Source organism: Camelus ferus, chromosome 2 (assembly GCF_009834535.1).
Source record: "Camelus ferus isolate YT-003-E chromosome 2, BCGSAC_Cfer_1.0, whole genome shotgun sequence".
Lineage (NCBI taxonomy): Eukaryota > Metazoa > Chordata > Mammalia > Artiodactyla > Camelidae > Camelus > Camelus ferus.
The window spans coordinates 28,980,418-28,998,761 of record NC_045697.1 but is presented as its reverse complement, the minus strand read 5'-3'; the positions used below and the strand labels follow the sequence as shown (position 1 = coordinate 28,998,761).

Here is an 18,344-nt window from a genome sequence, read left to right as displayed (position 1 = left end):
AAACATAAGCCTTTGGTAGCAACGTGGGAACAGAAACTAGAGTGGGATCAAAGCAGATGAAATCTAGAGAGACTCCCAAAAGGAAAATTATGTGTCAAAATATAACAGGTTGTAACAGACCATACTTCAATAAAAAAAAAAAAAAATAGACACACACAAAAAAAGTATCAGAGGAAATGAAAAATATATATGTAACAGGTAATTTCATAATGCGATAGGAAGTGCTGCCCCATGCTTTCCATGCCAGCTTTTGTTTGTCCTTTCTTTTGTTGATGTGGTGCATCGTGTTGATTTGTGTATGTTGAACCACTCTTGTGTCCCTGGGATGAATCCAACTTGATTGTACTGTATGGTATTTTTTAATGCTATTGGATCCAGGTTGCTAATATTTTGTTGAGAATTTTTGCATCTATTCTATATTCATCAGAGATATTGGCCATAATTTTCTTTTTGGGTAGTGTCTTTGTCTGGTTTTGGTAACAAGGTAATGGTGGCTTCATAGAATGTGTTTGGGGTTTTATTTGGATTAAGAACATTTCTATTTCCTTTGAACGTGAGACTTACATCCCCACTTAGGTACATTCAGACTCAAGGCTGAGTTCTGGGAGGCAGCATGGTGAAGGTATGAGCAGTCAGGGTCCCCACAGTGCCATGTGTGTGTCTGTGTCTGTATGTAGAGAAGGCTATAGAGTGTGTACATATACGCACTCTAATCGTAACCACAGTACCATTGAGGCCTCTGAGGCTGTCCCTCAATGAATAATATTTCTCTTCCCTACCTGGGTCTGAACAAGTTAAGAAATAAAATAGAAGAGAAAGCTGGAGGCCAAGATGTCACCTTTGTTACTGATAAAGCTGGCTGGAAGGACATGGCTTAGTCTCCTAAAACTATGGGTTAAATGAGCTTGCTTCCTGGATGCCAGAATCAGGTGGATTTCCCACCCATTCTCAGCAGTGCTCACCAGGGGCAGGGGGTGGATAGAGGCCAGCACCTGCTCTGGGAGAGTTTTCAGCAGGAAGGGTCAGAGAACATGCACTCTCCTTGGCCAGGCCTGGCCCCAAGAGTATACGGAAAAGGACCGAGCCAAACATACCCAGGTGTTTTCCCCAAATTTAACAGTGAGATCATTTGCCCCACCTTCAAAGTGTGGTATGTATAAAAGGGCAAAGAGAGAGAGAGAGACCCAGAGTTACATTAATCAATCTGTAGCATTTAATCACATGAATTAAATGTTTATTTGCATATTGTTCCCTACTTTTGAACTGAACTCCCTTCAAGGAAGGTTTTATGCTTTATTTATCTTTGTTTGTCAAAGCCTGTACTTGGAAGGCATGCAAATGTTTGCTGAATGAATGTGGACCTAAAGTTAAGACAGCCCCAGGGTCAAATCTCCTTCTCAGCCAATGACGGTGGAAACAGGAACAAACTATTTACCAGAGGTTGCAAAGGGCCCACAGACCACATCCAGCCCAGAGGTGACATGTTCAGCCACAGAGTGTTGGCCTACCACTGTCTTAAAAGTTGTAAATTAGTTGCTAATACTTAATACTCAGGAAGATTTCACATAAAGATCTAGATGTCTGGCTTCTCCTAGAAACTTGGAATATTGGATATAGCAGATAGATCTCTAAAAGGGCCTTAGTTCTTCACCCCTCCCTTTGTCCACACAATTTGCAGTGTCACCCTACAGCTTTTCCCATAAAAGGGCTGGAGTTTGTATCCGTACCCTTTTCCTCTGGATCAGCCTTGTGACTTGCCTTGGCCAATAGGGTATGACAGAAATGACAGTGTGCCAATCCTGGGCCTGGACCTAAGAGGCCTTGGACACATCTCTCAGAAACCTGCTAAGACCCCATGTGAACAAGCTTGGGTTGGCCTACTGGAAAATGGGAGATCATATCGAACAAAGATAAATTATCTCGGTTGTCCAAGCCAAGACAGGAAAGAGCCTATCCAAGTTCAGGAAAGCCAACCCAGAGCTACCCTGCCAGCTGATCACACCTGCATGAGTGAATCCAGCCAAGACTAGAACCACCCACCTGATCCACAGATTGTGGATAAATAATCAATGCTAATTGTTTTAAGCTACTGAGTTTTGGCATAGTTTGTTATGTAGCAGTAGCTAACTGATGTACCTGGCCATACTGGGCATGCTGTCCCACGTGGCAGCACTTAGCAGGGGTAAGCAGTCCCCTGAGATGAGACGTGAATTCTGCAGCTCCCTACTGCTTCTGCCACTGTTCCCTATTTTCTCTCTGATACAGAAGCCGAGTGATACTTGACATTAATTGCCTTTTTTTTTTTTAATTTATATACTCTTTTGCGGTTCTATTTTCTAAAGGAACAGAACAATGATGAGAGTTATGGGACCATCATCATCATCATAATAATGTTTCATGGTGGGTAACACTTACTGAGCAGTTACATGTGCTTCAGTGCGTGACCTCTCTATACAATGTGATGAGGTAGATGTTATTGTCCCCATTTTAAAGATGAAGAAATAGAGGCTGGGAACTCAAGTGACTTAACTGTTTGAACCACAGGCAGGCCTGACAAAGTCATGCCTTAAACATTACCTACAGCCACTTTACCTATGAACTTCAACAAGAATGTTCATTTTCCATTTTAAATTGTTTGTGTTGTCTAATTGAGAGACTTCGACTCTCACTAGTAACATTTCATTAATTGTCATTCCTGAGGTGGTCTTTTTCTCATCATTGGGTTAAAAGTAAACTAAAAGAGTTCTTATAACCATGACTATTAATAGAGATTGAGAGAGCTATATATTATAAGCAAAATGAGAGAGTGGAGGAAAAAACTGTCGTCCGGTATTGACCGCATCTATATACCTCAGTTTGAGCTCTTGATTTAAACCCTCTTGGCTTCAGTTTTCTCTGTAAAATGGGGTTAATTACACATGCCTTAGAAGAGTCTTTAAGAACTGAGTTAGTTTTAGCAAAACAGACAGTGGTCTAGGGCATAAACTCTGGAGCTAGACTGATAAGGTTTAAAGCCCAGATTTCCCACTTATTAACTAAATCCATGCGTATTGCTTAGAGAGATACAAACTGCCCCTAGTAGAGGCTCAATAAAGTTACTTTAGTCCCTTTGCCTTGTGAGAATTATTCTAATCTTTACATTGTTCTAGTAAATGATTATCAATTAAAGCTAACTTTAAAGGAGATTATTATTTTAGAACTATCCTAAGAACGGATGGGGACCAAAACAACATCAAGAGGTTAAGTATTGAATAACTTTGATAAGAATTATGAAATATGTATACCTTCTGACCAAGGTATAAACATCTATTGAAGAGACCCCAGAGAAATAAGATAAAGGCAAAAACATTTAGATATTCACGGCATCTACTCAAGCAATGAAATACTTAGCCATAAAATGAGTATCACCATGGGAAAACATGAACATTTGCTCAGAAAATAATGTTAAATGAAAAAATATGTACACAAAATAGTATATACACATTAATTGCCATTCTACAAAGATACAACTACACATTGCAAATGATTGTAACGGAATATTGAATAATATAAATTGTTGCCATTCCGGGTTTATAAGATTTTAATAACATTATTAACAAATATACTATAATTTTAAAGTTTGGAAAATGCAGATCATTATGCTACACTGTCATAAAAATGTAAGTATTTGTAGGCCATTGCTCAAAGTGAATCACAGTATATTATTTTACTGGTATATATCAATAAATTTGAGTATTGGTATGTTTTATTGCAAAATTTTTATTTTTATAAGCAAAAATTTTTATTCTCTTAGAACCTGCAATCCGATATTTATACTGGGATTCTTTCTCTCACTCCCACTCCCAAACCCACATTCATTCCTTCTTGTTGTTAAAAAGCAAACAGAACAAAACAAAATCCCACTTCTAGTGCTGGATCAGACTGTATCAGGGGAAATAAACAAAGGTTTCATCCTCACCAGGGACAGAACGCTGTGTTCAGCCAATCTGGTAAACAGCATAATCCCATTTCTCCTGGTTCCAAGTTGTGCAGTGGAACGTCTGCACACTGTGTGTCACAGCCACACTCACACTCGGCATGCCCCCTCTGGTTGCACATGGAAAGGAAGGGCTCCCTGTCCCGGATTCTACCACCGAGTAGAAGACCCTCCGTCCACTCTAACATTCATCCAAAGGAGGGTGTGGATGCTTTTGTGGTTTATTTTAACGATGGAAGAAGGGAGCTACTGACTAAAGACAGCTTCATCAACGAGCAGGTGGGACGTAGTTCTCTTCCTATTCTTACCAGTTGAATATAAAACTCTGGTTTTTCCCATCTGTAAAACGGTTGATTCTTTTTGCCCTTTCCTATTTCATAGATGATGATGGTGTTGGTCATAGTGGTAAGAGCAGCTAATGAGTGCCTACTATGTGCCAGACCCAATGTTAAGCTCTTAACCCTCATTTACCTCACCTAATTCCCACAGAAACCCATGAGAAAAGTATTTGTATTATCTCCAATTTTATGTTTCAGAAAGCAGGGATTTGGAAAAGCTACATAATTTGCCTTTGGTCACACAACTAACCAAAGGCCATGAAAGAACTTAAACTCAGATTCATCTGATGATGCTAAAACCTGGCTTTTAAACTTTATATCATATACCCTTGATATAAATTTATAAAACATCATAGGAAAGCATGTTAAATATCCAGAAAGGCTGAAAGAGACATATTAGAACATTAATGAAAAGACAGTTTCATGTTACTATTCTTTGTATGTACTATGGGTTCCAAGAAATGTTCACTTCTGACACATTCTTCCCTTCTTGTTAGGAAGAAAAACTAGAAAAAAAAAAAGTTTTTAAAAAAATAATTGCTCTCAACCTGTAGAACTTACAGTCATGTGATACCAGCTCAGAGCACCAGAAAAGACTTTCAAGGTCAGAGACCAGTCCCCTCCTTTCATAATTGAAAACACTGCAGCTGGGAGAACATAGGGCCATGGCCACGTGGAGCCAGTCCAAGCTTGATTTTGCCAGGCTGTGTTTTGTTCTCTCCTGGCCCCTTCCACAAAGTTTTAATCTCTGTTCAGATGAATCTTGGAAGCAATGAAAAATTCACCTGCCCTCTCCCTCTTGGTCTTCCTCCCTCCCTCCTCCACCCCCACCAACCACATCCTTGTGCCCTGGGTCATCTTCAGGCTGTCTGTACTTGCTGGGCTGTATGATCTTTGATTAGATGCTGAGAGAATCCCCCAGACCTCATCTATTCTTAGCTCACCACGTTGCAGGTAGTCTCATCACTCAGCCGCAGAGAGTGAGTCCCCCCACCAATCTGAAGGCAACTGCAGAACTGCGTCTCCAGCCTTCGCCCAGATTCATGCAGTAGCAAAGGTGTGAAATACAGCCACACAAAATGCAGAGTGCTACAGAAATCCAACCGATGAAGGTCCCATTCTTTAACATTTCAGTTAGACCCAATCGAAAAATTCTCTATGGAACGCATGCCAATCAAGCCTTTGCCAACCCCTTTCGAATGAAACTGCTCTTGATAAGGTGACTACTACGTTAATAAATCCAAAAGCCAATTCGCAGTTCTCTTTCACTTGAACATCAGTAGCATTTGACACAGTTGAAAACAGTGCCCAGACAATGATGTCACTTGGCTGAGAGGTTCATCGACACCCCAGGAACAGAGTTTTAGTAATTAGTATTAAAGTGGACCAGCATTCCTTGTAGTTGTTGAGTATATATTTGTAAAGTTAACTGTGTCTATGTCCCTATATGAAATAAGTTCAGCTATTTTTATTGTCTTTAGGAAGTACATTTGTCAAGTCTATATAAATCTGTTAACAGAATCTGCTAAGCCTAAGAGGATGTAATACTACAACTACTACCCATGCCCCTGGCACATGGGGAGCATTCACTATGCACCAGGAATTGCAGAGTCTGGTGGTTAAGGTCACAGACTTACTGGAACTTTCTGGAGCCTCACTGCTGGGCTTCAAATTCTGGTTCTGAGGCTTACCAGCTTAGAGGTCAAGAGAAATATAAAACATGGAAGGCTACCATGAGCAGTTGCCTCAGTTTTTCACTGCATAAAAGTACCCAGCCAACAAGTGAGTAGTGGCTGCAATTCTACCCACAGTCCTCTCACCAAGCCCTGTGTCCAGAGCAGGGTGATGTCCACCGGAAGCAGGGGGCTCTGCTTGCAGAAGTATGTGCCCATAAGACGCATCTCTTCAGAGGAAGTGACTTTTTCTAATTTACACAAAGGTGTGGAATGCCCCACAGCAGCCCTGAAACTGGGTTCTCAGGAGGCATCTCTGAAACTGGGGCCACTGTCTTCAATATAATTTGGTAGTGGGATCAGTTACATTTAGAACCTCAATGCCCAGAACACCACCTGGCACATAGCATTTAGCCACACTTATTGAATGAATTAAGCATTCTGAGAACAAGATATAAGTGCTAAATGTTGTGAAATATAGCAGTTTCTCAAAGTGTGATTCAGGAACCCCCAGGGCTCTACAAGACTCTCTGTGATGTAAGTGCTCATAAATTTGCTCAAAAAATGTCAGTTATTTAGAGTGATAATGCTTGATAATGCCTTTAAAATGTTTGAGGATGTGTTATATATGTGAATTTTCATGAAAAAGTTTTAGAAATAATAAACAGTAAATTGCTATAGAATCCTCAAAAAAAAGTTTGAATTATTCATAATAATACTAAGGACTTACCTATTTCATTCATTCTCCACAAGTATACAGATTTCATAGAGATGGTTTCAGATTCCACATTACAACTAACCTTTAAGAAACTGTAATATCAATTTTTGGAGTACTTTCAATGAAAAATATCCACAATGATCTGAAAATGCTATTAAAATATTTGTCTTTGTGTGAAGCTGAATTATCTTCATATATATTTCATCCAAAACTATGCAATGCAACTTGCCCCAGATCAAATGCAGAAACAGATATTAGATGCAACTATCATCTATTAAGTTAGACATTAAAATAATTTGCAAAAATATTAAACAATGGTACTCTTCTCATTAAAATTTTTGTTTAGGAAAATATAGTTATTCTTTAAGAATGTGTTGTTTATGCTAACATTTAATGGCTTTATTATTATTTAAAATGAATTAGTATATATTTTGGCATTTATCCATTGTCATTTTAGTTTGGTTAACATTAACTACAACCCATATCAACGAAAACTCCTTAGATTTTTCAATGATTTTTAAGAGTGTAAAGTGGCCCTAAGCCTAAAAATTTTGAGAACTGCTGATGTAAAAGGCAAACTAGATTATCAGAGCCATCTAGGGAACTTTGTAGGGCTACAGATTCTGGGGCCCACCCCTCTAGATTCTGATTCAGTAGAGCTAGGACAGAGCTCTGAGAATTTGTATTTTATAAGAACTCTCCCAGTAATTCTGATCATCAGCCTCTGGTACAAACAGTGAATATAATAGAAGTTTGGGGAAATACAGCCCTGGGAGGTGGGAAGTCATGCACTGTAACTGTCAGGGAAGACTTTGGTTATCCAACAAACATTTATCAAGCACTTACTAAGTTCCAGGCAATGTTGGGAATGTTGGCCAGACACAGGCCCTGTCCTGAAGAAACTCACTGACCAGCGGGAGAGAGGGACAGGGCAGGCAAGAGCAACAGCACACAGTCATGGGGTCCATGGTGGGGGAAACGGGGTGCTGTGGGAACATAGAACGTACACCACTTCAGAGAGCTGGCCTTAGATGATGAGAAGCTTCTGGGAAATCAAGGAGAAAAGGGTGACAAGGGTCTAGGTTATGACTGAAGACCTGGAGGCAGATGGTCATGATGCCCATGTGGTGGGCAGTACGTAGACCAACCTGGCTGGCATGCAGGGCTGGCTAGAGAGCAAAGCAAGATCAAGTCAGAGAGGCTGGGCGGGCCAGATGATGGAGGAGTCTAACACCAGTGAGCTGCTTGGAGTTTGGTGGAGAAAGATACACTTTAGGATTACAATTCTGGTGACCTAGTAGAGGATGAGGGGTTAAAAAACAGGACGCCTGCTGGTTGGCAATTAGAATAATGTGATTCTGGGGGCCATCCAAGCCAGACAGGGAAATAAGCAGCAGCGTTTCTGCTCGTGGTCTAAAAGAAACTAGATAATCCTCTGAAATCAGACAGTGGTTAAAGTAAATTTGATAAACCCTCCCTGCAATTTCTGTGCCCCTTTTGTTTGGATTTCATGAATCATTTTATAGCTATGTCTCTTGAGGTTTGAGAATCATGGACTCTTTTGAGAATCTGATGAACATTTTAGATGTTCTCTCCAAGAGGGGAAGAAAAGAATTAAAGCAAAAACTTATGTGTGGCTAGGCAGGATTTTCTCCACTCTCGTGTTTCTTTGCCCTCTTATCTTTTTTCTGTCTTTCTTCCTAAAAGAGATGTCATTTGGTAAGAGGGAAAAAAAGAGATTCTTTCAGCAGAATGAGGCACTAGAGTTTTCCTGTAAGAGGTAGTTGAATATTAGTAGTAGAAATGCTGAGAGTGGAAATTTCACTCTGAAGCCCAGGAAGCCTCTTCCTAGGGAGCTCAAAGGAAGGGGGACAGAGTCCAAGTTTGGTGGAAGAGAAGGGGGAGAACTAGATTACACAGGGTTTGACTGATGCCTTGTGGAGGAAGTAAAGGGCTGTACTCTGAGTAAGAGGAGCTGCCTAGTAATGAGGCTTCCTCTCCAGAGATGGACTGTATCTTATACACACCAGACATGGTAGCCATAACCAAGGGCAGGTTTACCTCTTCTCTTATCTCAGTTTCTTGTCAGTCCTCATCTTTCACAGCGTTTGGGGCCAGTCTTCCCCCAGTCAGGACTGCTGGTCCCCGTCGTGCAGGCTGTTCACTGAACAAAACTCTAGGTAGAAGGGACAGTGGAGACTGAAACTGAGCCTGTGCCGGGCTTGCCGAGCTCTGTGGGCTGCAGAGGGGCCATGTGCACCCAGAGCAGGCACATTTTCTAATCCTTACAAAGGTGCCCTGCAGGCTAGCGGCGCTGGACCAGCTGCCTCACCCTCAGATCCTCCTGCCTCCTCCTCTTCCCTTTACCACAGGGGCCATGGCAGAGAACGGTCGGTGTGTAAGTCTCCACCGTATAATGTGGGCTGGGGACATGGGCCAGACTCCCAACTCCTCTCCTCCCTCTCCCTTGACCACTCCTCCATCTCTCCCTCACGCCTCTTCCAGGGCCTCTTACACACAGACCTCACTTTCTCAGCAGAAGGAGATGGAGGTTGAAGGAGAAAAATTATTCACTACATAACAAGTGATCATCTTCTACAGAGGGCAGAAAGAAGGAAACAGACCCCGCAGAATACTGCAGCCTCGCTGGGCCCCTAGGCCCGAGCCTCGAGCTAAAAGGAAGGCTGTGGAAGAGGACAGCCCAGAAACGAAGCCTGGGTAACAGCGTCAGAACTGCGACCACAGGAGGCCGCTGCCTCCTCCCGCAGCTGTGCGGTGAGTCGGCTTGGCTGGCTTCCAGCTCAAACACCTGCTGTGGCCCAAGTCTTTCAGCCAAAATCAGCCCCAAGCTGATTCTAGCTTAGTTCCCTCCCCTCTACCTTTGGGGGAGCTTTGAAAGTGTGGGAAATGTGAGTACACAAGTCTGGTTGACTTACCCACTTCAGGCTGCCCCCGCCTCCCCCGAGGGACTGGGCTTTCGCTGCTCTAGGCAGTCGCTTTTCTGAGCCCCATGGTGAGATCTGTTCCTTCTGGTTTCATTCCTATGAGAGCAGGCTAAGACCCAGAGCTTCATCTGGAGCTGAGGAGTAACCTGGTACCACAGGGCTTCTGACTTCAAGGAGACCAGGTGTGCACCGTCATCACCATAACAAGGTGAACACTTGGTACACTCTCATTACATACCAAGCTCCTTCCATTCAGTGCCTCACCTGATCCTCACAACCTGAGGTATTACTCTCTTCATTTCATAGATGAAAAAACTGAGACTCAGAAATATTATAAAGCTTGCTCCCACCAACTCCACCAACCCATCAAAATTCTCTCCTCCTGTCTCTTTAGATATGATCATGTGTCAAACTGTATTTATTGCAGCCCTTCTTCAAGGGAAAGGGTCCCTAGGAATCCATTTCAAAGATTCACACTTGACAGGAATGGCCAGAGAATCAGACTAGACACGGAAAGAAAAGAATGTATAGCTAAAGGTCAACTAGACTGTTGTCTGATGGTCAGCTGGGAATGGGGGAAGGAGGTGCAAGGGTGACTAATTTCCCAGAGCAAGTCTTTATCTCATTACAATCTGTCAGAAAATTGCGTAGGTGTTTTATTGAAAACACTGATTTTCTTCCCAGAAGGAGGTTTTGAATTACATCATACATGGAAAGGGTCTTAATCTGGGACAATTTTTCTTTTTAATGCTATTACAGTCAACATCACATTATAATGATGTATTACATGACTGTTGCAATTTAAGTATGTAGTAATAACACAAAATCATGTGTCAGAGTAATCCCAAGAAAGCAGGATCAACCTACATACCCCGCCTATAATAGCTGCTTAATAAATGTTTATTCAGAGAAGAAATGAGTGAATGAACTTTCCCAAACAGAGAAGGAATGAGTGAACTAGATCAAAGCTGCTCAAAGTGTGGTCCAAAAACCAGACAAGGCAGGTCTGCAAACTGTTACTGGACCACAGCAAGAGAAGCACAGAAATCAAGAGTATGTATTTAGAAAATTTTTTAACAGTTGGGTAATGTCTGTTGAATCTAATATTAAAAAATAGGACTTGCGTATTTCGGTCTTTTTTTACTTCATTTTTTTCCTTTTAATTCTTTGTCTTTTTTCCTTCTAGGAATTTATTGTGCTTTTAAGCAGTTTTGGTCTGCAATGATTGGAAATTTTAAAAAGAAAGAAAAGGTCTTTTACCGCAGTAGTTTAATCAGATCACAGACCCATCAGAAAGGCCAGATGACTCTGTCACGTGAAAAGTTCCATTCTGAGAACACCCTGGCAGAGAAGAGACCCTGAGTCCGTTCTGCACAAACCTCCAGCCAGTCAGCTCTAACAACAGCCTCAACCAAGATGACTGTCATTTTTTGGAGGGGAGGGAAATAGTGTGTCCATTCAAGAGTCCTCATCGAACAGCTTCTCAGAGCCACGCCACAGCTTAGAGGCTCAGCCACATTCATGCCCTCCTCCCTTCCCCACCCCCAAACTTCAGAACGAACCAGGGAGAATCAGAGATGTTGGCATCAAAGCAGAGCAAAATCCGAGGCTCTGTGTTGTGGCAGGATGAGGGTTTTCTTCCCCCCTCACCCCTCTTCCTTCCTCCCCAGAGCCCCCTCCCAGCCCTTCCTGGGAGGAAGTCTGGTAAAATGGAGGAAAGTGGCTGTGAGAGCCTAACATCGAATAGTTCTGTCTGACACGTGTCAATAGTAATCAAGGGAAGGTGTGTTTGTGTCATAGCTGTTTCACTCTGAAGGACATAAGCCTCCACCAGGGACCTTCTGCATGGAGTCTAAGCCTACAGGAGGGGCAGAGAAGGTACAAAAAGATGGGAGGATGGCAGAGGGGAAAAGATGGGCAAAGAAGACCAGAGAAAGAAGAGCTGGATGGATGGTCGTCAAACTCTGTAATGAACTCACAGGTGACTTGATAGGAAAGTAAAGACATCTCTGGACTTCACATCTGTCATACTAAGACTTTTCTTTCTGGGACTGGGTGTTCCTACAGGCCCTCCCAGTTATGTAACCAAGGAGCTGGAGTGTGGAACCGTCAGGAGCACAGACTTGAGACAGATTGCCTGGACGGAATCTTGACTCTGACACATGCTAGGTGTCTGACCTTGGGTAAGTTTCCTTATCTGTGAAATAGGGATGAAAATAGTACCTTCCTCTTGGGTGCTCACAAGAAAACAATTTAACATACATAAAGTACATAGTGCCAGATATATCTGTGGTTTTTACTGTGGCTTTAAGCAAGGCCACACACACACACACACACACACACACACACACACACACACACATATTTCCAGTACAAAGTTCAATAGATGCCCACAGATGCAATTAACAAGCATGTCGTTACAGGTTCCTCGGAAAAATCTGGGATAGTTACCATACTGCCTGTACAGACAACAGCGTAGGAGTATGTATACTCATTAACAAGCTGACATTAAAAGCTGTTCACAAGACAGTAAATGAAAAAAAAACAGATTGGAAATTAGGTTGTACCATACGATCCTATTTTTGTAAAAATACACGTGTATGCATATAAGAAAAAATTCTGGAGAGGTAAATACAAAAATTGACGGAACAGGGATTATTGGAGTCATTTTAATTGTCTTTTGCTTTCTAATTTTTTCAACAATGAGCATGCAATATTTGTATAATCTGGGAGAGACAGATGTAGAAATATATACCTGTGCAAAGAATCTTTCCTTTATAATTCCTTTAACCTGTTCCAACCAGGCTGGCTTGCAGATTTCCCTTCTGAGCATTTGGGTGGAGGAAGGAAGAACATCCTTCAGGTTCCCCCGGAGCCCCTGAAGCCCCAGCCCTGAGTGATTCAAGGCTCATAGCTCTGACTGTTGAGCTTATAATAACAGGCAAGGCGGCGCTGCTGGCTGGCTGCCGTGTTCTGGGTCTTTCTGCGCCTCTACTGTTGCTGGTTTCATGGGCTGGTCTTTCCCACTGACATTTTCTTCTTTTTTTTTAATCACCTGCCATTGCCTCTGACATTTTAAGAGAAGGGTAAACCTTTAGACTTCTATCATTAGAAAAGACCATGAAAAGGAATATATATATATACCTATATATATAGATATATATATATATAGCTGATTCACTATGCTGTACACCAGAGATTAACACAACATTGTAAACTGACTATACTTCAATTTAAAAAAACAAAATAAAAATGAGTGATAAAAGGGAAAAAAAAATAAATTTCCATCATTGAAACCTGAAACAAATGGACACGGAGTCTAGAGCTCAAAGGTAGAGGCTGGGAGACAAAACCTGGGCCTCAAGTCCCAGTTTTTCCTGAAGCCACGTGTATGTCCCTGGGCAGCTAGAGAGTCAGTTTCTTCGTCTGCAAAGTGATGAGGTTGAGCTAAATCCTCCCTGAGGTCTCTTCCAATTCCAAAAATGTGAGCTAGTAATAGCATATTAATATAATATAATAATAGTAATAATATACAATATAATATACTATATTATATTATATAAACTAATACTATATAGTATAATAATTGTAATAATATGACAAAATAATAGAGAAGCAGAAGAAAATGTTCCAGCCATATTGACTTAGATCTTAGACCCTGAATGGAAGTATATACACTAACAGAGGGAGAGAAAAAAAACTCAGTGTGCATTTTCATGCAGTATCCAGAGAAGTATTACAAACATGGTTTGGGTACTGGATTAACAGATAACTTCCTTCTTTCAAGCTTTTCCATTTGTCAAGCAGAGATACAATCTATGTCTGTTAACTCATCTAATGAGCGCTTAGTAGACAATCACACAGGAGCGGGTTCAATTCTTTTGCTAAATGTGTTCTGATAATAAGGATGATAATAGTGACCGCCAGGGCTTAGACACAGAGACCTCGCTTCTGGTCAGCAGCTGTGTGCGTGGCCAGGACATGTCACATCGCCTCCCTGGGTCGCATCTCTCTCTCTCCTCCTTCACAGTGTCATCTGGAGCGTCAGAAGAAAGCCTAGCAGAGCAGAAGAAGGGGAGTTTGGAGCCAAGAGTTCCAAGTACGATCCTGATTCCGCCAAGTATGAGTTAGGTGCACAGAGATGAGTCACGTAGCCCTCCTGAGCCTTAGCTTTCTTGCCTATAAAACGGGCCAAATAATAATAACCCACAGCATTGTTGTGAGGTCATCTGAGACACCATATATGAAGTACTTGATCGTTTATAGAGTGCTAAGCAAATACTGGCTAATTCCATAAGACATGGAAAAGCACTTTGGGCACTTTCAAAGTGCTATATGAATGAATGTGTGAGATGATGGTAATGAGGATTGATTCACTCAAGAAGTAAGAGTTCTGCATGTACTGTGGGCACAGCACCATTTTTGATGCTGGAGATACCAAAGATGGGTGGCACGGGTACCTGGCTGCAGAGAGAAATGATGAGAAGGAGAAAGGGAGAGGGAGAGATGTACCTGCCTGAGAAGTTCATGCACACAGTGGAGGGCTTTCTGAAAATTTTTTTAAAAATATCTTGAATCAAAATACTCAGTAAATCTTTAGTTCCCTGAGATTACAGCTTTACAATCCAACAACTGCCCTTTGGTTAATTCCGGTGACTCACTTGTCAATTGCACCTCTGCCTTTTTCCATCAGTGTGAAAGTTCCACAGACAGAAGACAGATTGGGGCACCTTACCATGTTCTATTTAAACCATAAAGGGCGAGCTCTCCAACTGCATCAGCAGATGGGCTCTAGCTTGCTGTAACATGGCTGCTTCTTAAGCCCGTGCTACCATGTACATGGACAGATTCTTGGAATTGCTCTACAGGGCCCAGCAGGCAAGCTCTTGCTTTACTTTGAGTCCTATCTAGACCCTGAGTTCTAGTCATTTCCTTCCTTGTTTTCAGAATCCATTGGAAACTTTTCTATGTAAGCCCCCAGCACCACCCTGCTTCTGTAAATCCTGTCACTTTTCTATGCCAGTCTATTTGCTAATCCATCCCTTGGAACAGCCCTAACCCAATAGTCAGATGGGTTGGAATCCCCAGTGAAGTCAGTCACTTCTGGAGGGAACTGGGTATTGAACACTGATTATTGTGAAAAGCATATGTGTCCCTTTTTTGAGGCCAGCAGAGAAAAAGTTAAGCCTGCTTTCTTTTTCAGAGGGATGGTTTATTTTTAAATGATGTAGTTTATCTACATCATCCAGGCTTCTCAGTTAGAAGAATAAACTATCCAGTGTTCCCTCTCCCTTTTCCTAATTCATTTCTTTATAGCACTGACCACCCATCCACATTTATCTGATTTGTTTGCATAATTATCTGCACATACACAGCTATCCCCACCTAACTAGATCCTAAACTCCATAAAAGCAGCAGCTTTGGCAGTTTGCAGTCTTGGTGCTAAAAATGTCCTGGTCCCATGGGGGAATGGAAACAGAAACACATAGTTATGAAACAACATGGTAAATCAGTGATGGCGAGATGCTCGGGTTATCTCATGTAGTGACTGAGTCCTCTACTTTGAATCACCCCCATAGCCAACATAAGGATCCCAGTAAATGCTGAATGAATAAACCAGTGAACGGAGCCTTTGCTGATCCCTTCTATAAAATGCTGAAATGTACCTGCTTCGTGCTAAGAAAAAATCTTGCAAATTATAAAGTACAGGAAAACTGGATTGAAAAGTGAACTTGTGAAAAGTGAACAAGTAAAACAAAACCTCTCTCTTCATGAAGCTTAGAGAAAGAGCACCCAAAGGGTGGTAGGGAGAGTGAGGTGGGCTGAGTCTGCCACCAACTCACAGAGCTTCGGAAAGATCTTAATGTCTTCATCCACCACAGAGCAGGATCCTCCCAGCTCTGCCGTGTATAATATGGCAACTGAATGGTATAGCTGCCATTTATTGCAGACTTAGTATGTGCCAGACGTAGTGCAACCTTCACCTGTATTCATTCCTTTAATCCTCACCACCCTATCATATTATTTTCTCCACTTTACGGATGAGGAAACCAATGTGCAGAGGCTAGTTAACTTGCACAAGACTGCAAAGCTAGGGAGTGTCAGAGCTGGAATTCAAGTTCTGGCAATTTGACTGTAGAATCTGAACTTTTTAAAAACTTTCAAAATTATAAATTATATTAGGCATACACAAGAGTTGTAAAAAAACACATAAGTTTTTGAAGAATAAGTAACAGAAAAAATTAAATGATCATTCATGTACCCACTTCCCAAACTTAAGAAATAGAACATTACCAATACCTGTGACACCCCTGGGTGACCCTGCTCAATTGTATTCCCTTCCCTCCCCAGAAGAGGTAACCACTTATTTAAATGCTGTGTTAATCATTTCCATGCTTAAATGTTTTTGACCCTATTATATTAAGTTTTGCTTGAATTTTAACTTCATATAAATGGAATCATACTATATATATATATATTGCTACTAGTTTTTTAATCTTTTATTTTTCTTTCTTTTTTTTAAGTGGAGGTACTGGGGATTGAACCCAGGACTTCATGCTGCTAAGCATGCACTCTATCACTGAGCTACACCCATCCCCCACTACTTGCTTTATTTTCAACTTTGTCTACATTTATTTATATTGGTATGTATAGCTATAGTTCATTTTGATTGTTGCATAGTATTCTATGTGTGAACATACCAACATTTAGACATTCCCTTTGGATGACAGTGGGTTCTTTCTAGTTTTTGCTATCCCCTACAATGCTACTAAGAACATTCTCATACAGGCTTGCCAGGAAATCTATGCAAGCATATCTCCAGGGCATGAAATATCTAGGTCAAGGGTGTAAAATATTCAACACTACTTAGCAATGCCAAAATGTTATATTAATTTACATCCCCACAAGATGCATATAAGTTTATTGCTTCATATCCTTGCCGATACTTCATAGTCATACTTTTTCTCTGCTAATGTGGTGGCATGACAATGATATCTCATTATGGATTTAGTTTGCATTCCCCTGACTCCTGGTGAGACTGAACACCTTTTCTGTTGTTTATTGGTCATGCATATTTCCCCTTCTGAGAAATGGCCATTTTAAAACTGAGCTGTTTTTATTGTTGATTCATAGTGGTTCTTTATATATTTATAGCAGAGCTTCTTAAATAAAAATATGCCATTAGAAGACCCACAATTCTTGAACCCTGCTATTCCAGAATTACTCTTTTGCTTATTCAGATTAAAATTAATCAACACACTCCATTCTCTCCCAAGCAAATAGAGATCAAGCGTGGCACTTCCTCGGTTTTGAGGTTCAGGACAGTGCAGTTAGCCAGGCTGTCAAACCCATATCCTTCAGAAGCAAGAAGCCATTACTTACCATGAGGGGCATGGTGAGGAAATGCCATCCTGGAGCCCCGTGGAAGTTGGAGGCATAGAGGAGAAGCTGCTCAGCAGGTGTGAGGGAGTCACAGCTATTGACAGATAAGCATCACCAAAGCCGGAAAAAACACCCAACTGTTCTTTCCTCCCACCCTCTGACTTCTAGCCAAAGTCTCCCAAGAGCTGCATCCAAGTGGAAGCTAGCCAGGAAGAGATCCTGGGTGACGCAGTCCCAGGGTTAGCTCCCCAGGCACGGGGAGGGCAGCCAAGGGTGGAAAATGGAAATGGCAGGGGGAGGGGGCGGGGGGGAACAGCCAGCAGGGACCACCAGGACAGTGGGGTAAGAACCACCTGAGACTTTTTAATAGGGAAAAGGATGAAAGGAAGCTCTCGCAGGAAGGCTGCCAAGCCTTAATCATCAACGTGTGACAGGGATCATTCTCAGCATCTTAGCTAAATTAGCACGCGCAGTGAACTTTAAATATAATTCACCATATAATAAATAAACTGGTCAAGTTTAATTACACCGAAATTACATGGCAAAACTGGGACATTTTGAAAAGTAACAGCATGAAGGAAGTATCTCCATATATCTGCCTGAGCCTCAGTTTCTTATAACAGAAAGAGAATATTATCCACCTTATGAGCATGTTCTGAGGATTTAATGAGAGGAGGACTGTAAAGTGCCCAGCACAAACCCAGAAGCAGGAGGCATTCAAATGTAGTTTGTCGCTATTGCCACCGCATGCCATTTTACTCACTGTACCCTGTTGAACGTTGCTACCAATGGCGCCTACATCTGTGTAGGTTTCCCATCTCGTGGCCCACTGCTGACAAGTTCTGGAATATTCTGATCTTATCCAGAATGTTCAGCCTATGTATCTGCATAGACACATAAAAAATCCATACTGGCACCAGCATTTGAACAATAGTTCCACAATCATTATTGTGCTAATTCTTAGAGTAACCCAGGAATTAGTATCTGTTTTAAGTTAGGGAAACTGAAGCTGAAAGACACATGACCCAGACTTTGTGACTCCAAAACAGATCACAGCTGTCTGGACTCTTACTGCCTCATCATGTCTGTCCATTAAGTGTTAAGTTCCATGTCAGGATGTATTTTAGAATCGACCACAAAAATTAATGTGGACTTTAGGGTGACTCGAGTGCTCTTTAGGAACTTTACATCACAAGTGATTTCTGTGGTTTATTTTATCTTTTCTGTTGAAAAACTGCTGAAGATCTTGGAGAGTGTGTATGCATCTTTCCTTTATCAGAAGAGATACAGACTGAGGAGAAATAGGGCCCT

At 41.6% G+C, this 18,344-nt stretch overlaps 1 protein-coding gene across 1 annotated transcript in view; it reads right to left on the bottom strand.

The window, feature by feature from the left end:
• The window catches only part of CHRNA9 (cholinergic receptor nicotinic alpha 9 subunit), a 69,036-nt gene extending 51,987 nt beyond the window's left edge, over positions 1 to 17,049 (bottom strand). Inside the window, exon 1 of the mRNA XM_006188967.3 lies at positions 17,034 to 17,049. Coding sequence (XP_006189029.2) covers positions 17,034 to 17,045 — 12 coding nt within the window. The 5' untranslated portion in view covers positions 17,046 to 17,049. The remainder of the gene's footprint in view (positions 1 to 17,033) is intronic.
• Positions 17,050 to 18,344: the final 1,295 nt, after the last annotated feature.